Here is a 24,258-nt window from a genome sequence, read left to right on the forward strand (position 1 = left end):
ATTTCAAGTCGATCTTGGTGCGGCTCGAAATCAATTAGAAATTATTTTAATTGATTAGAAATCTACTCATGACTCGAATCATCCCGATCAAAATCAAACGATTTATGAGCTAGCTCGAAAGCCATTTAAGGTTGTGAGTCATATCGCTCTGGCTCAAAAAAATAGCTCAAAATCCCCTTTGAGCCGGCTTGGAAACTTCATTTGAAAAAAAAAAAAAAAACTATATTAATAATATGAAAAATAAAGCAATCAAAAAACAAAATTGAGTTTTTTAAAAATTGAATGAATTATCAAAATACAAATTTACAGTTTACAATAAAGAAAAATAAATATTATTTATTCCCTTATAATCATAATTTATAATTTACAAATTATATACTACAAATTTACAAATTACAATTGACAATCTAAAATATCAAATATAAGAAATTACATATAAAAGCAAAATAAAATAATTCTCGAAACTTGATTCTTGACGAACCAGTAAAGCCAACGTGCAGCAACACGGTGGATCCGACTACAATTCCTACTAAGTTCTTCATATAAAATGGTTTGAATCATACGTTTTATAAAATGGATATGCTTTTGCTCAAATAGCTCAAAATCCACCATTTTAGAATGTCTAACTAAATCTTAGCAAAAAATGAAAACTCTGATTTCAATTTAAAGCCAACTTCACCTAAATTGTATTGGATATCAATCAACGCATTGACGGTTAAATCCCTAGGAAAAATACTACATCAGTACTACGCATGTAGAGTAATGTGTTAATGTGCGTCGCCAATGAAATCAAGTCACGACACCTCACGCGACAGGAAAAACAAAAACGGCGCGGTAACACGGGGAATATTCCCCTCGTGTTATTCATGTGTTATTGTGTGTTATTTATGTGTTATTGATGTGTTATTGTGTTATTGTAACATCAAGAATATTATCAGGACACAATAACACATGAGTAACACACAATAACACCAGAATAATAAGGGGGAATATTTCCGACAGAGAAAAAAATGACGCGGTAACACGGAAGAATATTCCCCCATGTTATTCATGTGTTATTGTGTGTTATTCATATGTTATTGATGTGTTATTGTGTTATTATAACACCAGGAATATTCTCAGTACACAATAACACATGAATAACACACAATAACACATGAATAACACGGGAGGAATATTTCCCGTGTTACCGCGCCGTTTTTTTTATGGCACGTGGGGTGTCGTGGCGTGATTTTATTGGCTACACACCGTCCCCTTCGAAAAAAACTCAATATGTCTTTAATGATCCCTATATGTTGAGGTATCGCCCTAATTCTCCCTGTCTTTCTTAGACTAGAGCGCGTATTTTCTGCCCCAACACCTGACGCAGCTCTACGTGCAGTGCATGTTATTCCTGAGTTATTTTCATGTTATTTTTGAGTTATTTTCAATAATACTGAAATAACAAAAAAATAAAAACCGCGGGTTATTTTTGGATTTATTCAGGATTATTGAAAATAACCCAGAAATAACCTGAAAATAAATCAAGAATATCTTGCTCCGCACGTAGAGCTACGTCAGAAGCCTACACATAAAAATTTTTATAGACCGGAAAGATCGCAATTCTGCCTCAAATTTGCATCGTTATTTGGTTTAGGATTTGCATGCTGATCCAAGAAGCGGCATCGATTAGTTATAGTTCCGATAATATGATAATGAGCATCGGTGTGGTTGTCGAGCATCTCGTTTTGAGCTCTTGGATCTCTCCTCGCATTTCCATACAGAATTCAAAGAAATCATAAGTGAGCTTTTCGATTCGCTTCTAGTGTTGTCCTAAGGGATTGTCTAGTGTTGTCCTAAGGGATTCTAGACTACAAGCACCTGACAGTCGGGTGTTTACTTCCTTCAGCCAATGCTACCCAAAATGAATTTTATATTATTACCTGCATACCATTTTTCCTATGCATGAAAATGTGGAATTGTGTCGTGAGCATTAATCATTAGCGATAATTTCGATGTGATACGAAAGAATTGGGTGAATATCAAAATTTGGAGAAAATTTTATGCACAATTTTATTGGTATGACAACTTTCTAGAAGAGCTCAAACTTTTGGTTTAAGAGAATTATAATTATCATCGTAATTTTTTGAATATTTATTTATTTTTTAAGAGCTTCATGAATAATTTTTAATAAGACAATCAGATCATAAAATTTAAATATATACATTTTTATTTATAACAAATTACGTGACGTTTTAAATATAGTAGTGTAGACTGTAGCAGGAGAAGTGGAGAGCGAAAGCTGTCCGTGCGCCGAAGAAATATTACATCAGTACTACGCACGTAAAAATAACGTGCGTAGCCAATCAAAACACGCCACGACATCCCGCGCGGCAGAGCAAAAAAAACGGCGTGTTACGGGGAATATTCTCTTATGTGTTATTCATGTGTTATTGCGCGTTATTCATGTGTTATTGTGTGTTATTCATGCCCGTGTTACTGCGCCGTTTTTTTTTTCTGCATCGCGAGAAATATCGTGGCGAGGAATATCGTGGCGTGATGTACGCACGTTACTCTACGTGCTTAGTATTTTTTCCCGTGCGCCCGAAGTTGGGAGCTCGCTCCTCAGTAGTATTACGCGGAACCAGACCCGGCGATCGGTTCTCCGTGCTGGGAGTGGGCCGAGGCGGCGAAATGGCGCGGCGGACGGTGGTGGCGGTGGCTGTGATGCTGGCATGGGCGGCGGCGATGGCTGTTTGTTGCTCTGGAGGCGACCCATACGCGTTTTTCGACTGGAATGTTGCATATATGAAAGCGGCTCCGCTTGGAGTGGAGCAGCAGGTGTGCGCCGTCTTGCAGTTGTTTGGTCTTCTTCCGCTTTTTCTCTTTTTCGATCTGCAATCCTTTTTTGTCTAAATAGGGCTGAAAGTAGATATTCTTTTCCTTTGACCCGATTTTTCTACTCTTTTTTGCACTTTTATCGCTGTGAGGCGTAGATTTGCGGCTGTTTGAACTTTTTTCTTTTCTGGGTTTGTTATTAGTTATCTTTCTTATCGGCGGCTGTAGGTGATATCGATCAATGGCAAATTTCCTGGACCCATTGTCAATGTGACAACCAACTGGAATGTTGTGGTGAACGTCCTGAATAGTCTGGATGAGCCGCTCCTTATTACTTGGTAATATTTTTTCTTTTATTTGTTTTTCCCTACACCATTGATGAAGGAACTAGAGAAATTTTGAGCCCGTGATTGTGTTTGGAAGCGCTAGGGTATTTGTTTGGAGATTCTGATTTGATTTTGGGGTTTAAGGGACGGGGTGCAGCAGAGGAAGAATAGCTGGCAGGATGGAGTTCTAGGAACAAATTGTCCAATTCCAGCGGGCTGGAACTGGACTTACCAGTTTCAGGTCAAAGATCAGATTGGGAGCTTCTTCTACTTCCCTTCAATCAACCTCCAGCGTGCTTCTGGAGGGTTTGGAGGGTTCACGATCAACAACAGGGAAATTATTCCGGTGCCCTTTGATACGCCGCATGGGGACGTCACTCTTTTTATTGGCGATTGGTTCAATAAGAACCACACGGTGAGCGCAAATGGAAGTGTTGCTTGATGAAGAAAGTAAACTATTTTGAATGCTACTTTCCAATTAAACGCACTTAGTTTAACAGTTGTATTGACTAGGATTTGAGGACGGAGCTTGATCAGGGAAAGCCTCTTGGTATTCCTGATGGTGTGGTGATAAATGGCAAAGGTCCTTATCGTTACAATGCCACCCTTGTTCCGGCTGGTATTGATTATGAGACCATCAATGTTCAGCCAGGTGAGATATCTCATTGTCCATAAGCCCTACCTTTTTTGTAATTCATATTTTTTATAGGGGCATTTACATACATAGCACCAAATTCCTATATATTTACATATCTAACACCTATTTATATTCTACATTTATAGCACCCATATTTTTTATTTCACATAAAAAATACCAAAATTTTAACTTTTAAAAGAATGAAATAGTAGTTTTCATGCGTAGGTCTGGTGGCATAACTGTAAAAATTGAAGTTTAGGTGTTAGATTTGTAAATGCATGGGAATTGAGCGGTATGTTTGCAAATCTTCCTTTATATTATTTGAAATGTATATTCAGGCTATCAGTTGTTCTCTGTTCGAATGATTTTTACACAGCGTCAGCTGTTGGAATAATGAAAGTATACCTTTTATATTTAACCGATCACTAGAATGGTTTTTGGAGAAGCTATAGAGACGCATAAATGCGAATTTATATCCGATCTACAGCCTTTTTATTCTTTCTCCCCCAAAATACATAAAATTGTGAACATGGTGCTCTTTTTCTTAATTTTGGAAAGATAGTTCTTGGTTTATTGATGCAATTTTTTTTTTAACAGGGAAAACTTACCGACTCCGCGTCCACAATGTTGGGATATTTACTTGTTTGAACTTTAGGATTCAATCCCACAACTTGCTTCTTGCCGAAACAGAGGGATCATACACTGTGCAACAAAACTATACTAGTCTAGATATCTTTGTTGGGCAGTCATACTCCTTCTTGGTAACTATGGATCAAAATGCAAGCAGTGACTACTACATTGTTGCGAGTGCTAGGTTTGTGAATGGTTCAAAATGGGATAGAGTTGTAGGTGTTGCACTCCTACACTATTCAAATTCCAAAGGAAAAGCTTCTGGTCCTCTTCCCGATTCTCCCAATGACGTTTATGACAAAACTTACTCAATGAACCAAGCAAGATCCATCAGGTTTGTGCTGAGATTTTGTGTATTGTTTACCACGCACGGCAGTTTACTTGTTGCATATTAACATTCACCACATTGTTTATGCTCCTTTATTAATTTACTTTCTTAGCATTCTTGGTTACGTCTATATTATGGCCTATTTGTTTTGACTTAAGTCTCTAGAATTGATTGTATCTTAATTTTGGAATTGAGTTCAAACACCTGTATGGTAAAATGGAAGCTTCTTATAATTTCATTATTATAAAAATAGTCGGTAATATAAAGTATGTGTGAGGATTTTTTCAAGTGTTATTTAAGGTAAAAACGAATTAATGGTATAATTGTGATAAAAATAAGATAATTAGTCACATATTAGTTAAATAAATATTAATTGGCTTATTAATTAGTGACAAATCAATAACTAGATATTGTATTGGATAATTAATATTGTATATATACTACTTATGTTTTGAATGCAGTTTATCATTTGATATGGTTAGTTAATAACTTGCTCTTCTTTTTAGAAGGAATGGAGAATTCACTAGAGTTGGTTGTTTATCGAGGTAGTTATACTTTTAGGTTGTAAACTTCCTTGTTTTTTATTTTGTAAAAATCATATTCATGATGACATGTTAGCATGCTAGATTGGCAAAAGACATAACTAGTAGGAGTGCAACCTAATTGGGCTAATGTGAAAGCGCTATCAAGTTAAACGCATGCAAAATGTAATTTTCATTGCTGCCAACCTAATTCATTCTAGTGCCAACATTGCACTAAATTCAACCAATTGGTTTTGTCCTTCTTAGATTAAAAATATGTGATAGGATTAATGAATTTAGCGGGGTTTTTTGAAGCTTAGTCTTATACAGAGATTTTGCTATTCAAATACAATTAAATCTATATTTTCACTTCTTTATCAAATATCTGAATTGGTCAGTGGAGTCAAATCTTAGCTTGGTGTGGTTATCTACAAGTTGGAAGATTTGAAATTCAAAAGGAATCCAAATGGATATTTGAATCAAATATCTGAATCGATAATCGAGTTGAACGTTAGCTTATGCAAATATCTACTATCTGGAAGATTGATCTTGATGGAATCCAAACCAACGGAGATGCATGAGAGAATGATAGTGTTGTCATCAATTTTTGATGTCGCGAGTGTAGGATATCCGCTCGAGCACTATGAAATCTTACTTGATGCATGTGTTAGGACCCGTTTGGGGCAGCTTATAAGGGTGCGGCGGCGTTTTCAAAACGCCGCCTTTTCGTTTGAATATCGCGTTGGCCAATATCGCGTTGGCCCCAAATTATTCGTGCCGCGGCGTTATCTTATCGTTGTTTTCTTCGTATCATCGCAAGCTGGATATTACTCGCATCCCGCGTATCAGTTCTGTGATTAGGAAACAATTCCAGCGCTGCCCTCAGATCTCGCTCGCCCTCCTTGGAGAATCGCCCTCCCGATCCCTCTCTCGGCTCGCAGATCTCCTCCCGATCCCTCGCTCGGCTCGCGGAAAGGAGTATCACATATCTCCTTGGATCTCCTCTGCTCCTTCACATCACAGATCTCCTTGGATCTCCCCCTCGCAGATCTCCCTCGCTCGCCTTTCCAGAAGAATCGATCTCCTCCGCTCCTCTGCTCCCTCAGTTTGCCCTTCCAGGATCGACGAAAGGTATACCCGATATCCCTCTCCTTCCATTTCGATTTTCCTTTCTGATTCATTTCCCCTACGATCCTTGGAAGTTCTTCTTCTCTGATTCGTTTCCCCTGCTCGCCATAGAAGTAAAGTGGGTGTGAGTTTAGATACATAAGAATTGTGTGCAACAAATGTAAATATCTTGTGCATTATGCGTGCATTATAGCTTATAAATAGGATAGGTGGAGAATGGTTCTGAGCTGAAATCAATTCCAGGTATATTTGCAACAAGGAGTAATTGGATTTGAAAAATGGTGAAGTCAGTTGATTTGAAATTCATTTTTCTTCTAGTTATATTCCGCTCCCTCAGTTTCCCCTAAGAACCTTCAACACCAACTTTAAATTAATGTTGTCTCTACAACCGAAAAAATGAGTCGAATGAAATCAATCTTCACCATCCTTTTTCTGTCAATGGCTATTTCTTTATTTCAAGTTTCCAGAGCCACTGATCCTAATTTATTTTCTTACATTTCCCATTGTATGTTATCTTTTGAATTGATCTATGATGATTTCTGGGTTCTGTATTATATACTTTTGCTCTAATTTCAGTTATGTTCCAACAACTTAACCAAATAAGGGCAAAACTGTCATTTATTTAACAACAACTCCCATTAAGCTGTTCTGAATAAGCTGCCTCAAACAGCAAGCCAGCTTTTTCTGATAATCTGCAGATTATCAGATTATCAGAATAATCTGCTTATCAGCAGATTATAAATAATCAACAGCTGCCCCAAACAGATCCTTAATTTCCGTAGTGCAAGTCATCTATTTGAGATCCTCCAACGCTTGTTGAGAGGCACGCTGTTGGGATCGTTCTGCTAGACTTTGTTCGTTGCTTAGGCGAAGGTCAATTGGCATTTTGTCCGGTAGATGACTTCGATCGGGTTAGCAGATCTCATTTGACACGTCGCTTAGCCGAAATTTGGTCGGCATTTTGTCTATTAGATGGCTTTGATCGGGTCAGCAGATCTCATTTGCCACGTTGCACCCGAAATTGACTTAAATTATCTTTTTAACTCTTATATATAATTACATATGTACCATTTTTTGTGCGACTCTTGCTTGATTACCAAAGTTTTAAATTTAAATATCAATTTCCTTAGTATTTTCTCCAACCTAATTAATTTATTGGTTGTATAAGATATTTATCTTCATATGAACAATAATATTTACTAATTTCATTAATTTATTTGTCAGAGTACCTATATTCCAAGATCTATCATAATATTAATTTCATAGACTAACTTCTTTGCTTGCATCCGTCCAACATTACACTCGTGCGCGAGTGTAGCAACACTTGCATGTTTTCACTGTATTCAGAACTTGATATTAAACAAATACAAATATTCATAAAAATTTTGTTCAGTAATTATATAAAATAATTGTAAAATAAATTTATCACTTATAAAATAATAATTGTAATAAATAGATAAAGGCAATAATTATAATATAATGATGATTTATATAATTGCTTTAGAGTGTGCTGCAGTTGTGCTCATATTCCTTCATTTCTCTTATTTTGTAGTTGCTTTTAACGCCTTCAAAGGGCGATGTAATGATACCCACATGGTATTCATGCACCTTATTTTTATAAAAAAGAATGCCCTCACCCATCATAACCCCCCATTTATTATAATAGAAGAATTAAATATGTTAAAAAAGAGAAAAAAGTAGACAAAAAACTTATAAAACTCATTTTGAGGCATGAGCCCTATTTTGTCCATTCGAAAACATAAAAAGCCCTTTAAAATTGCCAAAAAGTTAAAAAAATGGAGCAATGATCCCATAAAATTTAGTAATGTAGTTAAAAAGGGGTGCGCTTCAAACAAGTCACAAAATATTGATTGCAATCCTTTATCCCCTATCAATTTTAAAGAGACATGGTTATAACAAATTGAAAATTGTTAATTCAATTGCAAGATTTACAACAATATTTTGGAATACATATAAAGACTTCAGGACTTTTCCAATGGAAAAAATCAAGTTACCTTGCTAATGAGGTAGGGATCCTCTGCTTATAACAAATTGAAGATTATTAATTCAATCTCAAAACTTTCAAATATATTTTGTAATACATATAAAGACTTCAAGACTTTTCGTGATGGAAATTAATTTAAAGGAAAAAAATCATCAAAAGCTACATTGCTCGCGAGGTAGATTGCAAGTTTCAATCTTCAATCCTAATACTCCTTTTATGGCAGCAGAGTTTGATATTCTCTTTAACCCAATAATTGTTAAAGGATGGACATTACATGTAAGAGCAGTGTAGAAATGGTCTACATATTGACAATTGTCCATAATGGCAAAATAATTATGTATGGCTGGCTAAAATATCTTTCCAACCATTTGTGTAAGGCTAGCAACTCTTATGATTAAAATTTCGAAAATATCTTTCCAACCATTTGTGTAAGGCTAGCAATGTCTCTTATGATTAAAATTTCTTTTGAACATGAAAATTGTAGGAGATGCACACTTGATAATGATGGATAATTTTAAGAATGATTAATTCTTATGAATGGTCAATGTTATATCAAATATATTCATATAATCACATTATTAAATTTCATGTTATTAAGGAAGTGGTTTGTTCTTACTAATTTCATCGTTGTTGTGATTGCGTTGACATCATTATATTAAAATTAGTACCCAATCTCAATTGTTCTACAATAGCTAAGCTAATCCGTTGTGCGCCATAAAATGCAATCGATAGGGCATGAAGCCTTTTAGCTAATGTTGGCTTTAAATTGTCTCCTTTGACAAGTTTTCCTTAAGTATGTCCGTGTTTCTTTGGCGAACGTAACTCATGATTACTAACAAAGATCCTTCAGTCAGATTTGTTCAACTGCCTTTGTTGATTTGTTATCACATTCCATAATAACTTGGGATGTTGGAATCATGAGATCTTGATTATATTTGATATCATAAGCCCATCATATATTTCCAGTCAATAATGATGAATTCCTTCCTGTAGTTCAAATTGCTACTAAAGGCTAAAAATTTTAGTTCCTATTGGTTGGCTTTAATTGAAAGCATTTTCTCTTGATTAGGAATAATAATTTACAATATGGGCTCAAATTTAAGGAAACCTTGAATCAAATCATAAAATCCTCATAAGATACTGTGATCTTTATTTAGTTGCTTATTTAATTTCCTCTTACCTTATCAAAAAATAACCCAGAATCACTTACACTTTTATAGAGCTAATTGAGTATTTTTGGGGCCCATAATTTTTCTCTTAATTCATGCACATCAATAAGATATTGGTTTAGACTAATTTTGAAGTTTTAAGAAAAAATTGAGTTAGCTTGAAGGTAATTTGGATTGCATTTGTGCAATAAAATAAGTTTAATGATTATCAATAGGAATGAATGGAGTATAATGATTTATAAAGTTGACTTAAAATAGTTGGGATAAAACTGTTGAATTATGAGGGTCTTATACATGTTTAAATTAATGTTGGTTTATTTCTTTAAACCTTTCTTTGTGATTTTTCAGGTGGAATGTCAGTGCAAGTGGGGCCCGCCCTAATCCCCAAGGATCTTTTAGATATGGTTCCATCAATGTGACCCAAGTGTATGTCTTGAAAAACAAACCACCAGTTCTTATTAATGGAAAGCTCCGAGCCACACTTAATGGGGTTTCATATTCTCCTCCGGAGACACCATTGAGACTTGCTGACCTTTATGACAAGAATGGGATTTACAAGCTTGATTTCCCCACTCATCCAGATGCAATATCACCAAAAATAGCAACTTCTGTAATCAATGGTACCTACAAGGGTTTCATGGAAATAGTCTTTCAGAATAATGACACTAAAGTTCAGAGTTATCACCTAGATGGATACTCATTCTTTGTCGTGGGGTATGAAAAAATTGCAATATCTCGGCTATACTTTACAGAAATAATGCTGACATTTGCAGAAAATTGGCTTAATGTACAAAAAAAAAAGCACATTATATGTAATTTCAAACTTTTATCAAATGGATTATCTTGAAATTTACAGGATGGATTATGGTGAGTGGACTGAAAATAGTAGGGGCACATACAATAAATGGGACGGTGTGGCACGCAGCACGATACAAGTGAGTAATTGTTTTTTTGTTCCAGATTTTAAGGGTACAACTTTCAATGTTCATTTTCAAGGTCTATGAATACCTCCAACTAGTTTGTTGGTTAAGCTTTTAAGTGGATTCTCTTGCTTCTTTTAAGAAAATCCTAAGATTGATCCGATCATTTGACCAAGAGCTTCCCAGTCTTGTATCATTTTGCCTCTTGACACGTTTCAGCCCAAGAGCTTCCCAGTCTTGTATCATTTTGCCTCTTGACACGTTTCAGCGGTCTTTATAGGCCAATACCATATAGTTTTTTATTTTAGTTTTCAGGATAATGAATCTGGTGCTTATGCATTGCTCAACACTATTAATTACTAATAAACAATCCTTTCAATTTAAAAAGTGCGCCTTACAAAACTGACTTTTTTTAGAAATAAAAACGTCACTGCTGCTATGAAACATATAAAGCACATGATGTCTAGAATGGTAAATGTACCCAAGACATTTTTGTCACACCCAATGGGGATGTTACTTCTCATGCAGGCCAAAATCGTTCAATCAAATTTATCTTCTTGATGGCTTAAATCTAACTCTCATAATTCTTAGGAATGCAAGAGATTTGAAGCCATCAATGTTGTATGTGACTTGCCCGTTAGAATTTGCGATGTTATTTTGGCTTTTACGATGGTGTTTCCCTTGTTTTGGCATTAAACACATGCTTTCGTTTGAATCATATCCTCGTTCAAAAATAATAATACTAATAATAATATTAATAATAACAAAACTCTCTGCTATGGTTGATTGAATGAAGTTAATGAGAAATAATATATATGCATCAAATATATACTCTCTAAGTAATAGATAATTCTATCAAAAAATATTCGAATATTTATTTAAAATAAAATTCCAACTTATCCAAATCAAGTATCGAAGTTCAGAAGTCATTCTTAACTTATAATTTGGATTTTAGTGCAGTGGTTAGCCTTTGCTTCCTTGATCTCCCTCGTATAATGTACAATTTATGATTTGATTGCATTATGGATTCATGATGACATCCTTTTCAATCTCAACCATGTGATCTAAGAATCACTACTATCTTAAATCTATGTGGAAACATTGTTGGTCGTAAATCAACTCTTAATCTTTTGATCGTTTCATGATCTAATGCATAAATTATGAAAGCAGTCTTGTGCACTTTGTGGAGACGGAGATCACATTGGTTGTCCCCTTCATAATCTAATCTCTAAATTTTGAGTTTTAGGAGGAATTAAATCTTTTGCATTTTAGTTTTCTTGAAGAATGAAAGTTTCTTGTTAACCTCTATTGTGTAACACTTAGCTTTGGTTTGTAATTAAGTAAATTTTTAGAAAACCTTAAAAAATTATTTTGAAATTTTGAATTTTAGGAGTTTTCTTATTCGTGAAGTTTAGATAGTATTTCATATTTTGTAGCCTCCTGTAAATGTCTAAAGTCATGCTTTGGGTGCATTGTTTGGCTTTACTTGTTTCCTTTGTTATGTTACATCTCCAGAACTTGTCAAATCGATGAGGCATTGATTTCCTTTTATCCTTTTTGCTTGATTTGACAAGATTTTGGTCCTTCAAGCTCCTCCTTCAATAACGGCATTGAATAGATATAAACATGGCAAAATAAGAGCTGCTCTTTTTTTATTATCCTTCTAAAGCTTGATGCCACATCAACAAACCAATAGTTGCACCTTGCTCATTCTCCCATGATCTATACGTCCACTCCCCCTCACATCTACATTGGCCTGTCTCCCTGCTCTGGTGTGCTTCTCTTGTCTCTGCCTTGTTCTAGAACTCATGAGACCTCTCTTTGATTCTTCCCCCTATGTGATTTCCTTCACTTCTATAACTTCACCTGCCCGCTATCTCAGGCCTGATTCGGCGCTGTTTGGGGGGCGGGGCAGCTGCGGTGCCCCGCGATTTTGTGTAAACGCGGGCCGCTTTTTCCCTTTGGCTTTTTACTCTACTGCCCCCTTTTTATTTTGATTCTGCGGTGCCCCGCGATTTTGTGTAAACGCGGGCCGCTGGTTCGACCCCGCGGCCCACTTTTTCCCTTCGTCTTTTTACTCTACTGCCCCCTTTTTATTTTGATTCCGCCCTAATCCCCTCCTACCTCCTTCGGTTCTTGCGCAAGAAATGTGCGATCTTACCTCTCCCTCCCCTCCTTCCTCTTCTCCGATGCATCTCACGTTTGTTGGTTCGTCCTCTTCCTCCTCTATTACTAGAATATATGTGAATACCTTGATTTTTTATTTTTGGTTTAGTTCGTCACCTTCCTCCTTTGTGCGAATGCGAAAAGCTCTTTTACTGGAATATATGCGAATGTTTTGTATGCATTGGATTTAGGGATTCGATGTGAATGCTATACGTTTTTCGTGGCTTGATTTTTTGTTTGGTTAGCTGTGTGAAAAAAAAAATCGTTCATTGGTTGGAGATGACAACAATCTGATATTGGTTTTTTTTTTTTTTTGAGTGAGACTCTATATTGGCTTGGTTTTGTTGGTCTCTCTGTCATTTGAGTGGTCTGCATGAGGATCTAACAAAAAAATGGAAAAAAAAATTATTGTAGAAGCGACTTGGGCATTGTTATTGTTCTTTGCAGTTTAGGATGAGACCTATATCGTCATCATGTTAAAAATAATATCATTTTTATTTTACTTGTAATTTTATTAGTTTATTTTTTTTTAGCACTTTTGGTACTGTTAAGTGAGTTGTGTATCTGAACTTTTGTTATGTTTTGAAATGAATATTTATTTCTGAAGTATTAAGTATGTGACAGTCATAGTTTTGTTTTAAACAGTTTTATAAAAATAAGAGCAAAGTGATCATGTTTTCAGAAACAGCTGTCACACAGATGTTTTCACACAGCCGTAACAAACAGACAGTCAGCTTCCTAGGGCAGCGCAACTGCAATTGAAAAACTGAAAAGTTATAGCTGCCCCAAACAAACCCTCGTACTGTTAAGTGAGTTGTGTATCTGAACTTTTGTTGTGTTTTGAAATGAATATTTATTTTTGAAGTATTAAGTATGTGACAGTCATAGTTTTGTTTTAAACAGTTTTATAAAAATAAGAGCAAAATGATCATTTTTTCAGAAACAACTGTCCCACAGATGTTTTCACACAACCGTAACAAACTGACAGTCAGCTTCTTAGGGCAGCGCAGCTGCAGTTGAAAAGCTGAAAAGTTGTAGCTGCCCCAAACAAACCCTCAGACTTCTGCTCCCATGCGATCTCCACTCAGGGTTGCACCCCCTTTTCTAATCTCACTAGCAAACCCCACTAACAGTCTCTTCCGGCTTTGCTTAACCATTCAACACCTTCCTTCAGATGCTCCCTCTCCCAACCAACACCTAACTCAAGTTAGGCAACACTTTTCTCAGCCCTCACCTGAAGACCTTGAGCTTTTCCTGATCTTGCTAAGACCAACGCTAATGGTGTTTCTCCATCCTCTTCTCTCTCACACGACATGTCAGCATCCAAGTTTAGCAACCTCAAGCTTGATTTCCTAGTCCAACCGACTCACCCTTTGTGACTTCCTTATGTCCGTGTACATGCATAGTTGCTTTTCAGGTCCAAAAATTGCAATGCCTTAATAACACTCATTTTGCTTAAAGTATATTTGTTTGGAGCATTTACATACATACAACCCAATTTCTATATATTACATATCTAACAGCTAAACTTCGTTTTTTTACATTTATACCATCCAAATCTTTCATATCACATAAAAGACATCCCAATATTAACTTTTAAAAAATAAAACACACCTTTTCATGTATAGGTAAGATGACGTATATGTAAAATTTGAAGTTTAGGTGTTAGATATATAAATATATAGGAATTAAATGGTATATATGTAAATCTTCCTGTTTGTTTTTGCATCCAATGTATCCTTTGTGCGTATTGTTACTTTCTATTCAATTTGAGTGTGGCTTAATTGTGTAAATTAAATTATTCGGATGGAATGTATTATGCAACATTTATATTAAGCTATACAAATCCTCATATAACCCTCTTGAAATTGATTTAATCATGCTAAAAGTTGCATTTGATTACACGGAAACATGTTTTGAACGATCATAAATTTTTATTTATCCATCATTTAGTTGGATGTTTTTAAAAAGTGAAAACAATTTTATAGTGAGTTCCGCACCTTAAAATAGATTAAAAACATGTTCTTCCCCCATGCTTTGATTGATACATCATTTGGCTGGATGTATTTAGAATTCATGGTTGATATTAATCTGCATAATTGATATTAAGATAATATCATTTTACAAATAATATGACTTTTTATTTCCCAAAACATGGATTCCATCCACAACCCAATTAATTGAGCCCTGAACTAAATTTAGTAATCTTTGATGAAGGTTTACCCTGGAGCTTGGACTGCCATCTTAGTCTCACTGGATAATGTGGGCACCTGGAATTTGCGCTCGGAAGATCTTGATTCCTGGTACCTGGGACAGGAGACTTACATCAGAGTCGTAAACCCTGAGAGCACCAACAGAACTGAATTGCCTGTTCCAGACAATGCTCTCTACTGCGGTGTCCTCAAGGACATGCAAAAGTAATATATAATTTAACTTCGTGACATTTACATATATACCACCGAATTACCTGTCTTTACATTTCTAACACCTATACTTTGCTTTTTACATATACCTCATTCAAATCTTTCATATCACGTAAAAAATACCATTATTTTAAATTTTAGAAAGCAATATACATCTTTTTATGCATAGGTAAGGTTCTAGATATGTAAATACAAAAGATTTGATTCGTATGTATGCAAATCTTCCTTTTTTATGCAATAAACTCCTGATTCAGCCATTCTATTTGCTTTGAAAAATTTTCAGACCTCAGTCGCCTCATGCCCAGGGCCCAAACTCCTCCTCTACAGTTCCTACTGGAAGTTTCATCATTTTGGCGGTGATGTTGTTTTGGGCTTCATTGCCGGTATTTCTGTAACAGCACTTCGGATAGGTTGCTGGGAGCTTTTTAGGCGCTTTAGAGCTGAGTTTAACTTTCAGGTTTGTTTGTTGTCTTTTAACTGTTTAAATTTAGTCTCTTCTGAGCCTAATTCATTTTTTTTAAAGGACATTATGGAATTTTCTTTTCTTTTATTTTATTATTGTTTTATTCTATTCAACTTTCATGTGTTACTGACTTTGTTTTTTTACTGTTTGGAAACTTCAGACATCTGTGGTTTCACTCGCTTCCCTCATTTGCATTTTTTTCCTTTTGTTTTTTGTATTTGCTATCTAACATCTAAATTTTGATATTTACGTTAATATCATCAAAAGTTGGATTTCACTCTTAAAAAGTCAGTGATTAGGGGTGTAAACGAGCCGAACACAATCTAAATTTTGATATTTACGTTAATATCATCAAAAGGTGGATTTCACTCTTAAAAAGTCTGTGATTAGGGGTGTAAACGAATTTGCTATCTAACATCTAAATTTTGATATTTACGTTAATATCATCAAAAGTTGGATTTCACTCTTAAAAAGTCAGTGATTAGGGGTGTAAACGAGCCGAACACAAACGAGCCTCGTTTATATTTCGAGCTCAAAAAGTGTGTTCGTGTTCAGCTTGTTTGCTTAATGAGCCGAACACGAGCTGTTCACGAACAAAGAGGTCTTTTAACAACCCTAATCATGTAGCCATTAGACATAGGACAATAAGGATTTGAGCAAGATTTAAAAATTATTATTTATATTAAAACATCATTTGAATCTAATTTATATATATATATATATATATAAACTTGATGAGTAGTATTTTGAGCCAAAACGAGCCAAACACGAACAAACACATCTTAGTTCGTGTTCGGCTCGTTAACTTATCGAAACGAAATTAATGAGTTGAACACGAGCTTCTTAACAGGCAGCTAAACACGAACGAACACATCTTAGTTCGTGTTTGGCTCGTTAACTTATCGAACAAAATGAACGAGCCGAACACAGTTGTTTGGGAACAATGAGCCGTTTTGTCAGCCCTATCAGTGATAGTGGTACTTTTGATGTGATAAGGAAAATTTTGAGTATATTTGTACTTTTAAAAAGCCTTTTTTAAAGTTTGTATATTTGTTGTTAGGAGTATAATTTGGTTGAATAAATTGAGAAAATAATTGAATAAGTGGATGAAAATGATTTTTTGTTAATTTCTTTACTGTAATTAAATTTTAAAAATAAGTAGATTCATGAATTTAAAATATTTTTCTCACTCATAAATATTAGAAATCATGTGCATATATTATGTCAAATTTGATGTTGGAAAAGACATTACTTTAATGGCTAAAATTTATTTTTTATGTCTACAGCACTTAAATTTTTTTGTATTGCAACAAAAAATAACATTTTCATTAATTTTAAAAAAAATGAAATATATATTTTCTCATTCATATGTGATGAAGTTTGGGTGAGATCTGTAAATACATAGGAATTGTGGGGCATGCAAGTAAATCTTCCTTTAAAAATTATAAAAATATTTATGAACAGAAATAATATTAGTGGTTTTTTATCTTTATGTGCTCTATGATAGTAAAAATTAGAATATCATATTTGTTGATTTTTTTTTAATGGAGAAATTTGCTTAAAAATTTAATTTAGATAAAAAATCCTCTTTTTTTTTTAACAAATCAATTAAGAGCCTTCGCAGAACAATTATGTGAATTTATTACTACAGGAACTCATCATCTTCTTAGAACCTTCTTCGTATTCTGAGATCAATAAGCAAGCGTATTGGAAGGCTAAACTTTAGCATGTTATAGTCAAATCGGGAGACTCGATCAGAGGAGTCCAATGAGTCTATGATCATTTAATTTCGAGGTCGGTAACGCACCTAAACATTATAAAAAAATTATTTGTGATCAAGGAATCAATGAAGGCAATTTGATGGAGTGTTTTAAGATCTTGACTAAATTTATTTAAATACTCATATTAAAGATTATAAATAGAACTTTATTTTATTTTATGGGATGAGAAGAAAAGAGCGAACTGATTATTAAAATTGTACTCGTGGAAGGCTAAACTTTAGCATGTTATAGTCAAATCGGGAGACTCGATCAGAGGAGTCCAATGAGTCTATGATCATTTAATTTCGAGGTCGGTAACGCACCTAAACATTATAAAAAAATTATTTGTGATCAAGGAATCAATGAAGGCAATTTGATGGAGTGTTTTATGATCTTGACTAAATTTATTTAAATACTCATCTTAAAGATTATAAATAGAACTTTATTTTATTTGATGGGATGAGAAGAAAAGAGTGAACTGATAATTAAAATTGTACTCATGCTAAATGGTTTTACATAATTTATTCTCAGGAATTCCATTTATTAATTTGATTTGAGCTTCTGTTGCTTTTTTTCTTTTGTCAATTGGTTGATAGTAGGAATCACTTGTTTATCTTCTATTGCTTAAGTGGTTCTTAATTTTGGATTTTATGGTAGTTGGTTGTGCTAAATGGTTTTACATAATTTATTCTCAGGAATTCCATTTATTAATTTGATTTGAGCTTCTGTTGCTTTTTTTCTTTTGTCAATTGGTTGATAGTAGGAATCACTTGTTTATCTTCTATTGCTTAAGTGGTTCTTAATTTTGGATTTTATGGTAGTTGGTTGTGCTAAATGGTTTTACATAATTTATTCTCAGGAATTCCATTTATTAATTTGATTTGAGCTTCTGTTGCTTTTTTTCTTTTGTCAATTGGTTGATAGTAGGAATCACTTGTTTATCTTCTATTGCTTAAGTGGTTCTTAATTTTGGATTTTATGGTAGTTGGTTGTGCTAAATGGTTTTACATAATTTATTCTCAGGAATTCCATTTATTAATTTGATTTGAGCTTCTGTTGCTTTTTTTCTTTTGTCAATTGGTTGATAGTAGGAATCACTTGTTTATCTTCTATTGCTTAAGTGGTTCTTAATTTTGGATTTTATGGTAGTTGGTTGTGCTAAATGGTTTTACATAATTTATTCTCAGGAATTCCATTTATTAATTTGATTTGAGCTTCTGTTGCTTTTTTTCTTTTGTCAATTGGTTGATAGTAGGAATCACTTGTTTATCTTCTATTGCTTAAGTGGTTCTTAATTTTGGATTTTATGGTAGTTGGTTGTGCTAAATGGTTTTACATAATTTATTCTCAGGAATTCCATTTATTAATTTGATTTGAGCTTCTGTTGCTTTTTTTCTTTTGTCAATTGGTTGATAGTAGGAATCACTTGTTTATCTTCTATTGCTTAAGTGGTTCTTAATTTTGGATTTTATGGTAGTTGGTTGTGCTAAATGGTTTTACATAATTTATTCTCAGGAATTCCATTTATTAATTTGATTTGAGCTTCTGTTGCTTTTTTTCTTTTGTCAATTGGTTGATAGTAGGAATCACTTGTTTATCTTCTATTGCTTAAGTGGTTCTTAATTTTGGATTTTATGGTAGTTGGTTGTGCTAAATGGTTTTACATAATTTATTCTCAGGAATTCCATTTATTAATTTGATTTGAGCTTCTGTTGCTTTTTTTCTTTTGTCAATTGGTTGATAGTAGGAATCACTTGTTTATCTTCTATTGCTTAAGTGGTTCTTAATTTTGGATTTTATGGTAGTTGGTTGTGCTAAATGGTTTTACATAATTTATTCTCAGGAATTCCATTTATTAATTTGATTTGAGCTTCTGTTGCTTTTTTTCTTTTGTCAATTGGTTGATAGTAGGAATCACTTGTTTATCTTCTATTGCTTAAGTGGTTCTTAATTTTGGATTTTATGGTAGTTGGTTGTGCTAAATGGTTTTACATAATTTATTCTCAGGAATTCCATTTATTAATTTGATTTGAGCTTCTGTTGCTTTTTTTCTTTTGTCAATTGGTTGATAGTAGGAATCACTTGTTTATCTTCTATTGCTTAAGTGGTTCTTAATTTTGGATTTTATGGTAGTTGGTTGTGCTAAATGGTTTTACATAATTTATTCTCAGGAATTCCATTTATTAATTTGATTTGAGCTTCTGTTGCTTTTTTTCTTTTGTCAATTGGTTGATAGTAGGAATCACTTGTTTATCTTCTATTGCTTAAGTGGTTCTTAATTTTGGATTTTATGGTAGTTGGTTGTGCTAAATGGTTCTACATAATTTATTCTCAGGAATTCCATTTATTAATTTGATTTGAGCTTCTGTTGCTTTTTTTCTTTTGTCAATTGGTTGATAGTAGGAATCACTTGTTTATCTTCTATTGCTTAAGTGGTTCTTAATTTTGGATTTTATGGTAGTTGGTTGTGCTAAATGGTTCTACATAATTTATTCTCAGGAATTCCATTTATTAATTTGATTTGAGCTTCTGTTGCTTATTTTCTTTTGTTAATTGGTTGATAGTAGGAATCACTTGTTTATCTTCTAGGATAAGAAGAAGGATGCAGTGAAGAAGGTAATTGCTGCAATGACAGTTGGAAAGGATGTCTCATCATTGTTCACAGATGTTGTCAACTGTATGCAAACGGAGAATTTAGAGCTGAAAAAGCTCGTTTATCTATATCTTATAAACTATGCGAAAAGTAACCCGGACCTTGCCATACTTGCTGTGAATACTTTTGTGAAGGTATAGCTTGCCTACTTGCTTATAATTCATCATAAATAGTTGTTTTATCAATTGTGCAAGTTGGATAGTTATTTTACTTGTTGATTTTCTAGAAGGATACATGAGTATTATTAGATGGTCGTGTTGTTCTAATAAACAGATGACATTTTGTGGTTAACTTTGTAGGATTCACAAGATCACAATCCTCTTATTCGAGCCTTAGCTGTGAGAACTATGGGATGCATCCGTGTAGACAAAATCACAGAATATTTGTGCGATCCTCTTCAAAGATGTCTAAAGGTTTATTTATCAGTGATTAATTTTGGTTAGCTGATATTCTATTTTCTTATTCACGTTGTCTTTTTGTGCATTTTATTATTATCATCTTTAATATAGTCTATTTTTATATAAGTGGATTGAAATTTTCATGTATTTAAATTTAATATTTTTTGAAGTCAAAGATTATGACTTTTTTTGAGTATTTACAGGATGATGATCCTTATGTCAGAAAGACTGCTGCAATATGTGTTGCTAAATTATATGATATAAATGCTGAGTTAGTAGAAGATAGAGGATTTCTTGATACTCTTAAAGATTTGATATCCGATAATAATCCAATGGTGGTAGCAAATGCTGTCGCAGCACTTGCTGAGATTCAAGAGACTAGTACTAGACCAATATTTGAAGTCACTAGTCAGACAGTTTCGAAGCTTTTGACTGCGTTAAATGAGTGCACCGAGTAAGTTCATCTTTGATTTCTTTAGAATTTGGTCTTATCTCACTTGCATGCTATTTTTTTTTTAGCAAGTACTTGTTTTCTTATACTTTTCTATCTTTGACTTTATTTTCATGTTATGATTATATTGGTGAACTCTGTAGATGTGCTTCATTATTTTGTACTATTCTTTGTTATTGTGAAGGAAAGTTCTTTGCAAGATATTTGTGGGTGGGTTCTAAAAATTCTTGCTTGACTCATTCATATTAGTGCTTCTGAGCTAACTAGTTCGATATTTGATAAAACACCATATAGAGATTTTGTTCACTTTGTAAAAATTTTATGATTTAATTTGAGATTTTACATAGGCGCACCCTTTGATTAATTATCTCTCTCGTTCAGGAGAATTTATTTTTTTTTTAAGGTTAGTCCATAGACTCTATAATACTTTGTTTTAGTAGCAAAATTTGAATTGGGGAAGAATGTACTATTTTTGGCTCAACAATTTGGGTTGGGGGAAGAATATATCGTTATTGGCTCACAGCAAATGTCAGAAGGGTAATGATAATTGTAACTAGGATTTTATGGTTTTGTTATCTCATGTTTTCATGCACTCTAATTTATTTATCAGAGATAGTAGATTTAATTCAATTAGAGGATATTTTGAAGAAATCATGCATTATGTTATCCGAGAGGACAGAGAAGACCTTGAGTGAAAGCTTGTTGAAGGGGCCAGTTTTAAAGATATCTTGGCTAACAGATGATTTCATGCCCTTGGCTAACAGATGATTTCATGCCCTATTTAGTGCACGCTATAGCCCTAAACTTATAGACATAGCCATTGGAAAATTTTAGGTTTTGGGTGTTGATGGTTATATGGTGAGGCTATCACAAATAGGCTTATCATTCTATCAGGGGCGCATGTCATCTTCTTTCTGGTGTGAGATTTAACTTTTACATTTTCTTTGTTTTCTTATAACTTTTATTCTATATAGAGGGCTAGATTTAGATTGAGTTGCATATAATTATTATTTAAAAATGCCCTTCATCAAGGGCTTGAGATATATTTTTTTTCGGATTTTATGAAGCCATTTTAATGATGCGGATTCCCTTCAGATTGAGCTGTTATGATCATATCTTTTATAAGGGATTTTGCTTGTAGTTTGTTTTCTTTGTGGTTAGAAACTTAATTTTTAATTTTGAATCTCCCTAATTATAATCTTTTGATAATCAAAACATCATTATAGGAGGTGCCTTTGATTTGGGATATTTTATCTTAAATATAACATTAGTACAAAACTTGAGCCATAGATGCGCTTACTTTTATTTTTTTAACATGAAGTTTATTTTGCTATGAGATATGTAGATTACACTACTTACAGAAAATCGGGATTTGGACTGAGACTTGCAATTTAAAAGTTTTATAGAAAAGACTACTTTAGTTTTTGTATCATGGTGATCATGTAGGGGCTCTATCGACCCCACTTGTTTGCTTGGAGGATCAGACTCCAAAACAAGTTCCATACTATCAGAAAAGCCCATAGATTGAGGTTGACTTGTACTTGAGTTTTTGTATGATTTAGGGGCCCTATCGACCCAACTTGTTTGCTTGGAGGATCAGACTCCCAAACAGATTACATATTTTCTTATCATTTGTGGTTAAGATGTCTCGGTGAAGTTGATCATTTTGAAAGGGTAATGAAGTTGTTATTGGTATTGTGCTTTATTTGAGTGGTTACATTGGTTTTGTTATGCACTTATGTTGTTCTAATATTTTGGGTGGTGATGAAAAAAATTGTAATTTTCTTATTCTTCGATTGTTGCCTTAAAAAAAAAAAAAAAAAACATTATCATGCAAAAATATCTAATACATTATGCATTTCTTTATTCTTGATGCATCCAAATTTAATAATTTTTTTTTTGGCAGATGGGGCCAGGTATTCATTTTGGATGCTTTATCAACGTACAAAGCTGCTGATGCACTGGAAGCAGAAAATATAGTGGAACGAGTAACTCCTCGTCTCCAGCATGCCAATTGTGCAGTGGTTCTTTCTGCTGTGAAGGTTGCCCCAGTCAATGTTTTGCATTTGGAAGCATTTACCCTCTTATATTGAGAAAACAAATTAATTTTATCAATATGAATGTTAGAGTTTAAAATTACTATTTCTATTCAATCAATCATATGCAATTCGTCGTGATATTATTCAGTTAGATTTATAGTGTTATAATATTTTAAGAATATGTGTTTCAATTAGAGGCATTCTAGCAAAAAGAGAACGCTTAGGGCTTATTTAGTTGTTCGGAAGTCAGAGAAATGACAATTTCTGCATCTAGAAGTGGGGAATTCTTGAAAGTTGCTTCTAAGAAAAGTTATATTAGATTTTCGGTAATTTAATACATAGCAATTAGAGTATATTTATCCCAATTATTTAAATGATTGAAAATAAGGTAAATTGCTAGTCACTGATAAGCAGATGCAATATCATAGATTGAATTCCACGTAGGTTATATTTTTGTGTGACTTAGATTTGTGAGTTAAGGTGATGATGAACTTGTTTACTTTCATTGCACTTTTCAATGTGCATAATTTGTAGCATTGAAAAGACCAACAAACATTGCTCATTAGTCTAGCAGAGGCTGGACGCCACACACACACTCTCTTTCTCTCCTCCTCCCGCACTGACTTCATCACTTTTCCCATGGCGCAAATTTGTAGGAAATAAGATGGTAGGAAATGGATAATATATATTAATGCTTTTCTTGCATAATTTAATCCATATGTTTTAGCTAAATCAGATAATACAGATAAAGAGTTGTCCCAGTTTAAGAACTGCGCAAGGTGCACGAAGATGGGTGTTATTCTGCAATTCGTAAAAGATTCTTTCAGTTAATATTGCTTAAAGTAGATTGATTACACAACAGTCAACAGAAATGGAGGAAGCGTGATAATGATGAAGATGAAGAACATTTACTAGGTTTTTGGTGACGACGGATCTCAATCTTATCCGGACTTCTAAATCTTAAGTTTGAAATGAAATATTTTTTAAAGAAAGAATTTTTATGTCCTGGTGAAATGCTATTTGGTTTGTAGGTAAAGTACTATATAAATAATTGATTTGATTCTGTTAATAAAATATGTAAATGTACTCTTAAATGTACAATCATTTAACTACCACTATTTTTTGTGCTAGTTTAATAATTGCTCTTATTTGTTTCTTTATATAGTGACTCAGTTACTTAATGCTTAGTTTGGAAGATTATAAAGAGATTATAGAGAGACAAGGTCTTTTGCATAACAATGCATTATTAGATGTAGTCTAACTCTTCTAGGAGTGCAAGGCTAATTCTGCATCCTACCTCGACTTTTTTTGTTATTTATATTCTCATAAACTTAATTTCAGATGTCTTGTCAGCAATTAATATTTACCTGCTAATGTTGGAAGATTGATGACTCAAATGATAGCAAAAACAGTATTTATTTATT

At 33.7% G+C, this 24,258-nt stretch overlaps 2 protein-coding genes across 3 annotated transcripts in view; both read left to right on the forward strand.

Moving 5' to 3' along the window:
• LOC110019756 (beta-adaptin-like protein C) overlaps positions 1-24,258 on the forward strand; it is a 53,751-nt gene that overhangs the window by 14,164 nt on the left and 15,329 nt on the right. Inside the window, exons 2-5 of the mRNA XM_020717561.1 lie at positions 19,883-20,080; positions 20,246-20,359; positions 20,548-20,798; positions 22,702-22,837. Of these exons, the coding sequence (XP_020573220.1) occupies positions 19,883-20,080; positions 20,246-20,359; positions 20,548-20,798; positions 22,702-22,837 (699 nt within the window). The remainder of the gene's footprint in view (positions 1-19,882; positions 20,081-20,245; positions 20,360-20,547; positions 20,799-22,701; positions 22,838-24,258) is intronic.
• LOC110019757 (monocopper oxidase-like protein SKU5) lies at positions 2,279-15,598 on the forward strand. 2 transcript variants are annotated; one of them, XM_020717564.1, is made up of 10 exons: positions 2,279-2,294; positions 2,585-2,820; positions 3,046-3,155; positions 3,288-3,558; positions 3,657-3,795; positions 4,378-4,744; positions 9,910-10,275; positions 10,418-10,496; positions 14,865-15,064; positions 15,354-15,598. In XM_020717564.1, exons 2-10 carry the CDS (start codon positions 2,674-2,676, stop codon positions 15,463-15,465), a joined length of 1,791 nt encoding a protein of 596 aa, XP_020573223.1. In that variant the 5' UTR covers positions 2,279-2,294; positions 2,585-2,673; the 3' UTR covers positions 15,466-15,598. The 2 variants fall into 2 exon arrangements, with proteins under 2 accessions (XP_020573223.1, XP_020573222.1); XM_020717563.1 differs by lacking the exon at positions 2,279-2,294 and having other exon boundaries at positions 2,574-2,820.

The sequence above is a fragment of the Phalaenopsis equestris genome, unplaced genomic scaffold (assembly GCF_001263595.1).
Source record: "Phalaenopsis equestris unplaced genomic scaffold, ASM126359v1 Scaffold000077, whole genome shotgun sequence".
In the NCBI taxonomy this organism is placed as follows: Eukaryota; Viridiplantae; Streptophyta; class Magnoliopsida; order Asparagales; family Orchidaceae; genus Phalaenopsis; species Phalaenopsis equestris.